Below are 10,304 nucleotides of genomic sequence, written 5' to 3' on the forward strand. Positions count from 1 at the left end.
CTAAAATTATTAGAGGCAGAGGATCAGCAGGAGAGCCAGACAAAGGAAATAAATATGGCTGCCTCCACATCTCTTTTACTTCAGTTGTCCTTTAAAAGTCCCCTTTATTTCAGCTGGGTCATTGATACAGTGGTGTGCATTGGGGTTGACAAATTTTAGTCTGACAGCTGTTTCGTAAGAAGCCTTGCTTTGCCAGAGGCTATGCACATGGAAAGCATGGTAATTATTTTATAGAAGAGCATGTAGAAGGGATGTAGAAGGAGCTGTCCTGCAGGCAGATCATGGATGTCCATCCAAACCTGATGTAAATTAGTTTCTTGTCTGGTAAAATGGTTTGATGCATTTGTCAGAGGTGGCTTGACGGAAAAAAAAACATCCTGCATCAATGTATCCTTGTAGTCTTCCTAGTTGCATTTAGGCAGGTCAGATACACTTGATTCCAAAGAGTAAACAGTCTTTTAGGCAGTTATATAAGTTACTGGTTGAGAGCCCAACAAGTCACATCTTCCACTCTCAATGAGATGAGACTGAGTATTACAGCATCCTGAACACAATCAGTAGATGCCACTTCCTTAAAATGCTGGAGGTGAGCAAGCCACAGTTTCAGTTCTGGTGAGGTGGGCTCACTTTGGTCTGCAGACCCTCTACAGATCATCAGATCATCTTTCAGCCTGAGGAAGACCATAAGTGACCGTGTTACAGCATCACGCAGAGGAGAGGTAGACATGTTAGCTAGTACATCAACAGCTAATGATACTCGCTCCAAGGTCAGGATGATGCGGTCACGTGGTGTCAGGTCACATACAGATGGCTTGTGTCTCAGCATTCTTCTGTAGCATCTGGTTGCATTGGTGGATGCATTTCTTTCATGGTCATGTTGCAGCTGTTTCAGTGCTGTTATGTCAGAGGAAGCCACAGATGAATATCGGGACATCGGGCACAGTCTCTTGTGTGGACGTCCGCTCACAGCTACAAGTAAGAGACTCAAGACCACCAGTCTGATATCCATGTCTGCTTTGTTGGATTGGATCTGGTAATATTCCTTTGGTTTCAGAAATAAGTGTTGTCCCAGTGCCACCACACAGTGCTGGTCCTTGTCTGATGTGTTGTCTTCCCATGCTTCTTTCTTTATATACTATTTTCCAGCAGTAGAATGTCTTTATTTTCATGATGTAGAGATGTTTTCTATCATCCAGAAAACAGTGACAACAGAAGGACATTCCTTAGAACTTCCTATATGCTTCCACTTTCCTTTCGGTACAGGTGATGAAGTAACAAGGTCTACTTCTTACACAGACTTCCCCGCCTCTTACAGCACACACCTCAGCACGGTGAATGCAGGTGTAATACGAGGATTGTTGCATAATGATAAACCCAGACACTGTTCCTTGCATTGTTTTCTTTATGCCTTTTTTTATAAATATTTACAAAAGAACGTAAATACATTACCTACTACTTAAAGGAAATCTGAAAGTTTAAATAAATATTAAATGAAAAATTGCAGCAGTGCAAGGTTGCTTTCGTCTCTTTTCATAAACAAATGCATTACCTACTATCTATATGCAAGTCTACAAGGGCAATAGACCTCTGCTGTTAGTATCTAATGATAAGAAACACTCGAGTCCTGGTAGCTTGAACATTATTAAGGATAGGGACACAACTTATGGTAAGAAAGAGGTTATCTTTTTGTATTAAAATGAAATATTAAATAATGCTGGTCATGGAGTAAATAGGACTTTTGGTTGTAATGGTAAGTTCTTTTTGCAGAGATACCCAGCTAGTAGCTAGTGTTTTAATTGCCTTTTATGAAAATATATTGCAAAGACAAGAATAGCCCAATTGGGTGACTTGTGGACTGAACGAAAGTAGAAAAAAAACCCCAAAAACAGCATTACCCCTACATATCTGCAAAAATACACACTTAACTTCTTGCCGACCACCCAATGCAGATTGGCGGCAGCAGAGAGGCTCTGTTGTTCCTCCATGCCGCCATATGGCATCATCTCATGAGGAGCGTGATTTGACAGGAGCTCGCGCTCGCACGAGCGCAAGCTCCCGTCCCTGTAAACAGAGAGCCCCAGTGATCAGCCTGCCAGCGGCTGATCAACGCTGGCAGGCTGTGTTTTCCTGCAAATTGAATTTGAATGTTTATATAGCACTAAAAAATAATAAAAATACAGAAATGTATTGTAAAAATAAACAAATAAATATTTGTAACAAAATAAATAAACATTGGGGGAGCTATCACAGCCCACCATCAGAAAGCTCTGGCGAGCCCTTAAAGCTGCCTACTTTATTAAAAAAATGGACTGGTCCCTAGGGGGGCTTAAGACCACAGTCCTTAAGAGGTTAAATAGTAGGTATGTGTATTTGTTGTATTTTTCTTTTGCAAACATTTACAAAATAAGTAAAAAAGGAAACAAACACTATCTGCAAGCCATCTGAAGGCTCTGACCGAAGAGAGAGAGAAACTTAAGGCATTACTATATTATAAAGCACGCTATGCAGCGACTAGGTGTAAGAGGCATCATTATGAATATGGTAATAAATGCAGTAGTACCTTGGCTGGAGCTCTTCGAAAACAACAAACTATGAATTATGTTCCATATATAAATGATACGGCCTCTAAAAAGCATTATAGGAAAGCATCAATAGCAAGGATATCCCGCTCCTTTTATCATTTATTGTACAATCTTCTCAGCGCCTCTTTGGACAACACGGGATCGATGCTGACACAGAGGATGCGCGAGTATATTAACCACATAAGGACCACAGTCTTTTTGCCCCTTAAGGACCAGAGCCTTTTTTTCCATTCAGACCACTGCAGCTTTAACGGTTTATTGCTCGGTCATACAACCTACCAACTAAATGAATTTTACCTCCTTTTCTTTTCACTAATACAGCTTTCTTTTGGTGCTATTTGATTGCTGCTGCGATTTTTACTTTTTATTATATTCATCAAAAAAGACATGAATTTTGACAAAAAAATGATTTTTTTTTTACTTTCTGTGCTGACATTTTTCAAATAAAGTAAAATTTCTGTATACATTTTTGTCCAGATTTATTGTGCTACATGTCTTTGATTAAAAAAAAAAAACATTCAGTGTACATTTATTGGTTTGGGTAAAAGTTATAGTGTTTACAAACTATGGTGCAAAAAGTGAATTTTCCCATTTTGAAGTATCTCCGACTTTTCTGACCACCTGTCATGTTTCATGAGGTGCTAAAATTCCAGGATAGTATAAATACCCCACAAATGACCCCATTTTGGAAAGAAGACATCCCAAAGTATTCATTGAGAGGCATGGTGAGTTCATAGAAGATTTTATTTTTTGTCACAAGTTAGCGGAAAATGACACTTTGAGACAAAATAAAAAATTTTCCATTTCTGCTAACTTGTGACAAAAAAACAATGAAATCTGCCACGGACTCACCATGCCCCTCTCTGAATACCTTGAAGTGTCTACTTTCCAAAATGGGGTCATTTGTGGGTTGTGTTTACTATCCTGGCATTTTGGGGGGTGCTAAATTGTAAGCACCCCTGTAAAGCCTAAAGGTGCTCATTGGACTTTGGGCCCCTTAGCGCAGTTAGGCTGCAAAAAAGTGCCACACATGTGGTATTGCCGTACTCGGAAGAAGTAGTATAATGTGTTTTGGGGTCTATTTTTACACATATCCATGCTGGGTGGAAGAAATATCTCTGTAAATGACAATGTTTTGATTTTCTTTACACACAATTGTCCATTTACAGAGTTATTTCTCCCACCCAGCATGGGTATGTGTAAAAATACACCCCAAAACACATTATACTACTTTTCCTGAGTACAGCAATACCACATGTGTGGCACTTTTTTGCACCCTAACTGCGCTAAGGGGCCCAAAGTCTAATGAGTACCTTTAGGATTTCACAGGTCATTTTGAAGCATTTGATTTCTAGACTACGCCTCACGGTTTAGGGCCCCTAAAAGGCCAGGGCAGTATAGGAACCCCACAAGTGACCCCATTTTAGAAAAAAGACACCCCAAGGTATTCTTTTAGGAATATAGTGAGTTCATAAGAGATTTTTTTTTGTCACAAGTTAGCGGAAAATGACACTTTGTGAAAAAAAACAATAATAATCAATTTCCGCTAACTTGTGACAAAAAATAAAATCTTCTATGAACTCGTCATACACCTAACGGAATACCTTGGGGTTTCTTGTTTCTAAAATGGGGTCACTTGTGGGGTTCCTATACTGCCCTGTCATTTTAGGGGCCCTAAACCGTGAGGAGTAGTCTTGAAACCAAATGTCTCAAAATGACCTGTGAAATCCTAAAGGTACTCATTGGACTTTGGGCCCCTTAGCGCAGTTAGGGTGCAAAAAAGTGCCACACATGTGGTACCACTGTACTCAGGAGAAGTAGTATAATGTGTTTTGTGGTGTATGTTTACATATACCCACGCTGGGTGGGAGAAATATCTCTGTAAATGACATTTTTTTGATTTTTTACACACAATTGTCCATTTACAGAGATATTTCTCCCACCCAGCATGGTTATGTGTAAAAATAAACCCCAAAACACATTATACTACTTCTCCTGAGTACAGCAATACCACATGTGTGACACTTTTTTGCAGCCTAGGTGCGCTAAGGGGCCCAACGTCCTATTCACAGGTCATTTTGAGGCATTTGGTTTCTAGACTACTCCTCACGGTTTAGGGCCCCTAAAATGCCAGGGCAGTATAGGAACCCCACAAGTGACCCCCATTTTTCACTTTGTGAAAAAAACAATAAAAATCTATTTCTGCTAACTTTTGACAAAAAATAAAATCTTCTATGAACTCGTCATACACCTAACAGAATACCTTGGGGTGGTTTGGCTGGGTAATCAGAAGCCCACAGAGGGCAGATTAGGGTCTGATCTGATGGATAGGAGTGCTAGGGGGGTGACAGGAGGTGATTGATGGGTGTCTCAGCGGGTGATTAGAGGGGAGAATAGATGCAATCAATGCACTGGGGAGGTGATCGGAAGGGGATCTGAGGGGGATTTGAGGGTTTGGCCGAGTGATCAGGAGCCCACATGGGACAAATTAGGGCCTGATCTGATGGGTAGGTGTGCTAGGGGGTGACAGGTGGTGACAGGAGGTGATTGATGGGTGTCTCAAGGTGTGATTAGAGGGGGGAATAGATGCAAGCAATGCACTGGCGAGGTGATCAGGGCTGGGGTCTGAGGGCGTTCTGAGGGTGTGGGCAGGTGATTTGGTGCCCAAGGGGGCAGATTAGGGTCTGATCTGATGGGTAACAGTGACAAGTGGTGACAGGGGGTGATTGATGGGTGATTGATGGGTGATCAGTAGGTGATTAGATGGCAGAACAGATGTAAACAATTAAAAAGGGCTATCAATCAAACTCCTACAGGGATAGCATCCGGTCCAGATGGTTTTGCTTTAGATTATTACAAACAATATCTGGACATACTCCACCCCCATCTGCTTAAGTCCTATAACTAAATTGCTCATCCAGAACAACCTATGTAATTCCCCAAAGATATGCTCCAGTCACACATAACAGTAATTTATAAGCAGGGGAAAGATGTATCTCTCTGCTCTAATTATAGACCTATTTCATTATTGAATATAGATCTTAAATTGTTCGCTAAAATACTGGCCAATAGGCTTTCTCCATGGATGCAAACATTAATCCATTTTGATCAAGTAGGGTTTATCCCAACCAGAGAAGCCCGAGACAATACAATACGGGCGTTGAATGCGGTCCACTGGGCACAGTCAGGGGCCTCGTCAATGATGCTACTATCAACGGATGCGGAGAAGGCCTTCGACCGTGTCCATTGGGACTTCATTCGATGCACACTTCAACACACCGGCTTATCACAACATATGCTTTCTCGTATAATGGCACTATATGCTACGCCATTGGCACGGATTAAAGTAAACGGAGAATTATCGGACCCCCTTGATATCTTAAATGGCACACGACAGGGGTGTCCACTCTCCCCTTTTATTTTTGCCTTAACATTGGAACCTTTATTACGTACTATACGAGCAAATCCCAATATACAAGGACTGCGCATCCCCTCCTCAGAACATAAAATTGCGGCATACGCAGATGACCTCCTATTCTTCATCACTAAGCCAAATGTTTCTGTCCCTAATCTTGTGCAGGAACTCCATATCTATGGTCAACTATCAAATTTTAAAATGAATTATGACAAGTGTGAGGCCTGGTACGTGAACTTGGACCCATAAATGAAAACTGGCCTGGAAGCTGACTTCCCGTTTAAATGGTCTCACAGTCAGGGCTTTAAATTATTTAGGTACTAAGATCCCACGTGATCTATCAGATATATTCCAGCTTAATAATGCCCCTTTACTTTCTAAAATACTTAACCAGACTTAAACAGATGGAAGGTAATTAAACTTTCTTTATTTGGTAGCGTAAATATAATTAAGATGAGTGTCTTACCACGGTTACTCTATATGTTTCAAACTCTTCCAGTAGAGGTGCCCCGTTCATATTTCGTGGAGATTCGAAAACTGCTCCAAAGGTTTATTTGGAATAAGAAGCCTCCAAGGTTAAAATATCCATTAACTACACTCCCCAAAAATAGAGGTGGGATGGCGGTTCCTGATTTACAGCTGTATCACGCAGCAGCTTCACTGGTACGAATTATTGACTGTGACAAAATGTGGAAAACTTCAAGGAGGCCGAATACTTTTGCAAGCCACTATAAATTCACTTATATTTCAAAGTGTTAAGGTGCATACACAACTTTGACAGATGTTGCCCATCGGGGGTCAGGACCTTATCCCCTTGGGTGACATTGCTGGGCTGCACACATGCGTGTCAGCTGTGTAACTGGTGACGCGCTGTGTTGCTATTCGGGGGGGCGAAAGTGGCGGGCAGGGGAGCGGTGCCAATAGTGGGATCAGCGTTGCAGGGTTGAGTAGATCCACCCGGTGGATCACTCACAGTTTGGGGATCCCCGGCTGCCTTGCATAGGCCTGAATGCTGGTGACATTACTGGCCACCTCAGCTGACCTAAGAGAGGGGTGTGTAAGCGCCTTTAGATAAATAATGCTTAAGCATTATCAGAAAAACCTAAAATAGGGCCTTATTCAATAAAGCATTGTAATCCTATTTTAAAACATTGACATGCAGCCTCTCACATGCATAGTGCAAGCTATTACTCTAGGTTTGCATTGGATTGGGTCTATGTTAGGTCTTGCAAAGTAAAGCTAAGCTATGAAGAGCCAGACCCACTAAGATGTTTGTAGAAGATCCATGCAAACCAAAAATCCCTCCCATTGAAAAAGCTAAGCCGAGTACAAGCTTAGGGGTAGTTGGAGGCGCTCTCTGGGAGGATGTAGCATAAGCTTAGGGGTAGTTGGAGGCGCTCTGGGAGGATGTAGCATAAGCTTAGGGGTAGTTGGAGGCGCGTACAGCTTTGCTTTCCTAACATCATTTCATCAACTTATTTTTTTCATGATTTTCAGAAAAAGCAACACAAATTAACACAGTTATATATCTGTTTGTGCTTTTAACATTAAAACAAATATTTAAATTGATTCAGTAAGGCCCGGTGAAATCAAGTTGGACACATAGCGCAACTCGCTTTATGTACTTAAAGTGAGGGTTGTTTCTGGATTGCAAATGATATTATTTGAGTAATGCCTATTACAGAAGCAATGTTGTGTATAAAATGCAACTTGCTATGTGTGTGATGCATGCTGTAATACTTGTAAAACTACCAGTACACTTCCAGTGCGCTATGTGCGCACTGCTTTTTTTTCCAGGGTTTCGTCAAATCAACCCCATTGTACCCTACACGACAAACAAAAACCTGACCGTAGTGGACAAAGAGTTGAAAACTTGCAGTTATATTTTATTTTTGCAGTAATAAAAAGATACAATGGTTAAAAACAACAACAATAATAATAAAAAATATATATTTAAATAGATAATTTAGCATAAATAATAAATGTGTTGATTGTATTAAAGATCTACATTTTAGGACCTTACCCTGCATTCTACAGACAACATTTCACATTTATTCAATAACTTAAAATAAATATTATTCAAAACCTGTTATTTTAGAGATACATTAAAAACCTGGGAAAATAATAAAATCTCTTTAGCAAGTATCATGGAAAGGTGTCCAAAAAGGAAAGACAGCTTTTTGTAGCACTAGATGCTCCCAGGGGTGGACCAGCTGACCAAGGGTATGAGTAACGTGCTCTCAGACGACATCCATTCAACTTGTGTTAGAAGAGGTAAAGGAGACACTGCTCCTTAAAGGACAACTGAAGTGAGAAGAATATAGAGACTGCCATATTTATTTCCTGTTAAACAATACAAGTTGTCTGGACCTGCGGATCTATTTGGCTGAAGTAGTGTCTGAATAACACCAGAAACAATCATGCAGCTAATCTTATCCGATATGACAATCATGTCAGAAACATCTGGTCTGCTGCATGCTTATTTAGAGTACACTGCTAAAATTATTAGAGGCAGTGGATCAGCAGGAGAGCCAGACAACTGGTATTGCTTAAAAGGAAATAAATATGGCTGCCTCCATATCTCTCTTACTTCAGTTGTCCTTTAAAAGTCCCTTTATTTTCAGCTGGGTCATTGATACAGTGGTGTGCATTGGGGTTGACAAATTTCAGTCTGACAGCTGTTTCGTAAGAAGCCTTGCTTTGCCAGAGGCTATGCACATGGAAAGGTGTCTATTGTTAAGCATGGTAATTATTTTATAGAAGAGCATGTAGAAGGGATGTAGAAGGAGCTGGCCTGCAGGCAGATCATGGATGTCCTTCCAAACCTGATGTAAATTAGTTTCTTGTCTGGTAAAATGGTTTGATGCATTTGTCAGAGATGGCTTGACGGAAAAAAAAACATCCTGCAACAATGTATCCTTGTAGTCTTCCTAGTTGCATTTAGGCAGGTCAGATGAGATACACTTGATTCCGAAGAGTAAACAGTCTTTTAGGCAGTTATATAAGTTACTGGTTGAGAGCCCAACAAGTCACATCTTCCACTCTCAATGAGATGAGACTGAGTATTACAGCATCCTGAACACAATCAGTAGATGCCACTTCCTTAAAATGCTGGAGGTGAGCAAGCCACAGTTTCAGTTCTGGTGAGGTGGGCTCACTGTGGTCTGGAGACCCTCTACAGATCATCAGATCATCTTTCAGCCTGAGGAAGACCATAAGTGACCGTGTTACAGCATCATGCAGAGGAGAGATAGACATGTTAGCTAGTACATCAACAGCTAATGATACTCGCTCCAAGGTCAGGATGACGCGGTCACGTTGCGTCAGGTCACATGCAGATGGCTTGTGTCTCAGCATTCTTCTGTAGCATCTGGTTGCATTGGTGGATGCATTCCTTTCATGGGCATGTTGCAGCTGCTTCAGCGATGTTATGTCAGAGGAAGCCACAGATGAATATCGGGACATCGGGCACAGTCTCTTGTGTGGACGTCCGCTCACAGCTACAAGTAAGAGACTCAAGACCATCAGCCTGATATCCATGTCTGCTTTGTTGGATTGGATCTGGTAATTTTCCTTGGGTTTCAGAAATAAGTGTTGTCCCAGTGCCACCACACAGACTGGTCCTTGTCTGATATGTAGTGTTGCCATATTTTTCTCTTTATATACCATCTTCCAGCAGTAGAATGCCTCTATTTTCATGATGTAGAGATGTTTTCCATCATCCAGAAAACAGTGACAACAGAAGGACATTCCTGAGAACTTCCTATATGCTTCCACTTTCCTTTCCGTACAGGTGAGAAAGTAACAAGGTCTACTTCTTACACAGACTTCCCCGCCTCTTACAGCACACACCTCAGCACGGGGAATGCAGGTGTAATACGAGGATTGTTGCATAGTGATAAACCCAGACACTGTTCCTTGCATTGTTTTCTTTATGCTTTTTTATAAATATTTACAAAAGAACATAAATACATTACCTACTACTTGAAAGGAAATCTGAAAGTTTAAATAAATATTAAATGAAAAATTGCAGCAGAGCAAGGTTGCTTTCGTCTCTTTTCATAAACAAACGCTTACCTACTATCTATATGCAAGTCTATAAGGACAATAGACCTCTGCTGTTAGTATCTAATGATAAGAAACACTCGAGTCCTGGTAGCTTGAACATTATTAAGGATAGGGACACAACTTATGGTAAGAAAGAGGATATCTTTTTGTATTAAAATGAAATATTTAATAATGCTGGTCATGGAGTAAATAGGACTTTTGGTTGGTAACAGTAAATTCGGGCGCCTGAGGCAAGTGGA

The 10,304-nt window shown here is 40.9% G+C and overlaps 2 protein-coding genes across 2 annotated transcripts; both read right to left on the bottom strand.

Moving 5' to 3' along the window:
* Window positions 1–475: 475 nt before the first annotated feature.
* On the bottom strand, window positions 476–6,514 carry LOC137560297 (uncharacterized). The gene is made up of 2 exons (XM_068271861.1): window positions 6,464–6,514; window positions 476–1,135 (listed from the first exon to the last, which is right to left on the bottom strand). Exons 1-2 carry the CDS (start codon window positions 6,512–6,514, stop codon window positions 476–478), a joined length of 711 nt encoding a protein of 236 aa, XP_068127962.1.
* Window positions 6,515–9,003: 2,489 nt separating this feature from the next.
* Window positions 9,004–9,891, bottom strand: LOC137560457 (uncharacterized). Its single transcript, XM_068271867.1, has one exon. The coding sequence runs from the start codon at window positions 9,889–9,891 to the stop codon at window positions 9,004–9,006; it is 888 nt and encodes a 295-aa protein (XP_068127968.1).
* Window positions 9,892–10,304: the final 413 nt, after the last annotated feature.

The sequence above is a fragment of the Hyperolius riggenbachi genome, chromosome 1 (genome assembly GCF_040937935.1).
Source record: "Hyperolius riggenbachi isolate aHypRig1 chromosome 1, aHypRig1.pri, whole genome shotgun sequence".
NCBI classification, from domain to species: domain Eukaryota; kingdom Metazoa; phylum Chordata; class Amphibia; order Anura; family Hyperoliidae; genus Hyperolius; species Hyperolius riggenbachi.

What these genes read in the sequence shown, in the direction of transcription:
- LOC137560297 (XM_068271861.1), bottom strand. Translation starts at nt 6,514, where the DNA reads ATGAACGGGGCACCTCTACTGGAAGAGTTTGAAACATATAGAGTAACC. An exon ending in AAACATATAGAGTAACCGTG is followed by an intron (nt 1,136 to 6,463) that starts GTAAGACACTCA and finishes GCTGGAAAATAG; the next exon opens with TATATAAAGAAAGAAGCATG.
- LOC137560457 (XM_068271867.1), bottom strand. Translation starts at nt 9,891, where the DNA reads ATGCAACAATCCTCGTATTACACCTGCATTCCCCGTGCTGAGGTGTGT.